At 41.5% G+C, this 2045-nt stretch overlaps 1 protein-coding gene across 1 annotated transcript in view; it reads left to right on the top strand.

The window, feature by feature from the left end:
* Positions 1 to 2045, top strand: part of FYTTD1 (forty-two-three domain containing 1) — a 28088-nt gene that overhangs the window by 20527 nt on the left and 5516 nt on the right. The window contains exon 9 of the mRNA XM_019503441.1: positions 571 to 1827. Coding sequence (XP_019358986.1) covers positions 571 to 666 — 96 coding nt within the window. The 3' untranslated portion in view covers positions 667 to 1827. The remainder of the gene's footprint in view (positions 1 to 570; positions 1828 to 2045) is intronic.

Raw genomic sequence — 2045 nt, 5'->3', positions numbered from 1 at the left:
TGGTGGACCCAAGGCCACAATTGGCCAGTTTTGCCAAGAGGTGATCATGGGATACCAGATCAAAGGCTTTTTTGAAGTCAAGATATATGACATCAATCTCTTCTCCCTTGTCCAGGTGATAGGTCACCTGGTCGTAGAAGGAAATGAGATTGGTCAGGCAAGACCTACCGGCAACAAACCTGTACTGGCTATCCCTCAGGATGTTGCTGTCGGCTAGTCTGTTGAGAATGACTTCCTTAATAATCTTACTAGTTAAAAACTAGTAACCTACAGCCTTCAGCATTTGTATAACAAAACTTAGGTGATGGGCAAATTCACAATTGGATAAAAAATGGAAGCTAAAGCCCAATGAAACCTGGCCAAGCTACCATGGTTTAGCTTTCACTTATCACGGGGTAAGGGTATGTACACAAGAAGTGGATGCAGAGCAGCTGATGCATAGTAGCCTCACCCTGTTTATCCCATGATAAAGTGCATGTCCACACCCTAGGTATCTCTCATTGCCCAAGCTCTGTTACTCTCAGTCTAATATGTTTGCAAGCTCTATAATGAAGTGACTTTATTTTTCAGACGGGAATGACTTTAAATGAGCGCTTTGGGATCCTGAAGGAACAAAGAACAGCCCTGTCTCAGAGCAAAGGAAGCCGTTTTGTAACAGTGGGTTAGACTGTCAAAAGGACTTGTGTAAAGACTCCATCCGTCTAAGAAACTGAGATGAAAGTGGGCAGAAGAATACAGCACACATCACTGAAATTCTCCAGACTCTTTGTTTAGATGCCAACAAAGCTGAATCTTTGCTGCTTTTACTTCGAATAGTAAAAGATTTTGCCCCAGGCAAAAACTGGGGAAACCGATCTGGTTGTTAAGTGGCGTCATGTCCTGATACAAAATGATTGCATAGCCCTGCTGGTGATAAAGGCAAACTATTTATTTTGGTTCCTTTCACAGCCGAAGTACAAATGCAAGGTAAAAGTTCCTATTTGTTACGGTGGCAATTCAGTATCTACTCCTCTGCCCCCTGCCGGAGTGAAGATCGTGTCAATATTTCCATTACAAACTGCTCTTTTCAGGGGGTCAAAATCTGCCAGGAAATGTCCCTCTGGACTGTAGTTTGGCACAGAGCCTCAGTTTTGAGTAGTTTGTTAAAAATGTAACTGCCTCTTCCCTCAGAGTTTTGATTGCAAAGCTTTGGGCACTCAAAGATCTATTTTTTAAATTATTTTTTCCCCCTTGGAGACCTCAATATTTTGCAATATTATTCCTAAAAAACAAAGCTGTTGGCGGAGAGGTCAAGAACTTAAGAGAATAGTCTTCATCCCTGTTATCCTTAAGTGTTTCAAGTCAGGATTTGAGGCTTACTGTGTGCAGCACAGGAGAACGTTACAGTGCAGCTATTTGTACTTTTAACAGCCTTCTCTGTAAGCAGAACATTTTGGTCTCCTACTTTTGTTCCAAAGCTCTGGCTTTCCTTTTTTTTTTTTCTTCTTTTTTTAAGGTGTTTGTTTTTCACAAATACAATTAAATAATATTCTGTTTTTGAAAGAACTTTGGAAGGATAGGGCTGGCTTTTTTACAAGAGGGCCAAATGCGTGAGGCTTCCTGACCCAGACATGCAAATCTTGCCCATTAAGCATTTCCTCAGTCTCCTGAGAAACTGTCAAAGGGAAGCTATCAAGTGGCACCTATTTGTGTATACCAAAGAGAGGTAAAAGTAGGAACCTGATGGAAGCAGTTAGACATCTTTACACTGAAGTTGGGGATGACTCGCTGAGAGAGTGAGCCTGCATCCTGCTGGCATTTGTTCAAAAAGTTGAGCATATGCATGTAGTTTACATACCTGCATATAGCTATGCATCTGCATGGATATCTGCAGGATGACATCCGGATCGGGGTGTCCTCGCTGTGTATTTCACACCTCCAGGAGAAACGAGGCACCTCTTCAGAATTGTTCACAGGTAAAATTACACTTTATCCATGAACTAATAAATTTTAAACTTTTTATAGGAATAGGGTTTAAGTACAGTCAGATAAAGGGAACTGTTGGC

The sequence above is a fragment of the Gavialis gangeticus genome, unplaced genomic scaffold, assembly GCF_001723915.1.
Source record: "Gavialis gangeticus isolate Ggan-Ray unplaced genomic scaffold, GavGan_comp1, whole genome shotgun sequence".
NCBI classification, from domain to species: Eukaryota; Metazoa; Chordata; order Crocodylia; family Gavialidae; genus Gavialis; species Gavialis gangeticus.
Note: the sequence above shows the minus strand (reverse complement) of the source record. Positions and strands in the feature narration are given on the sequence as shown.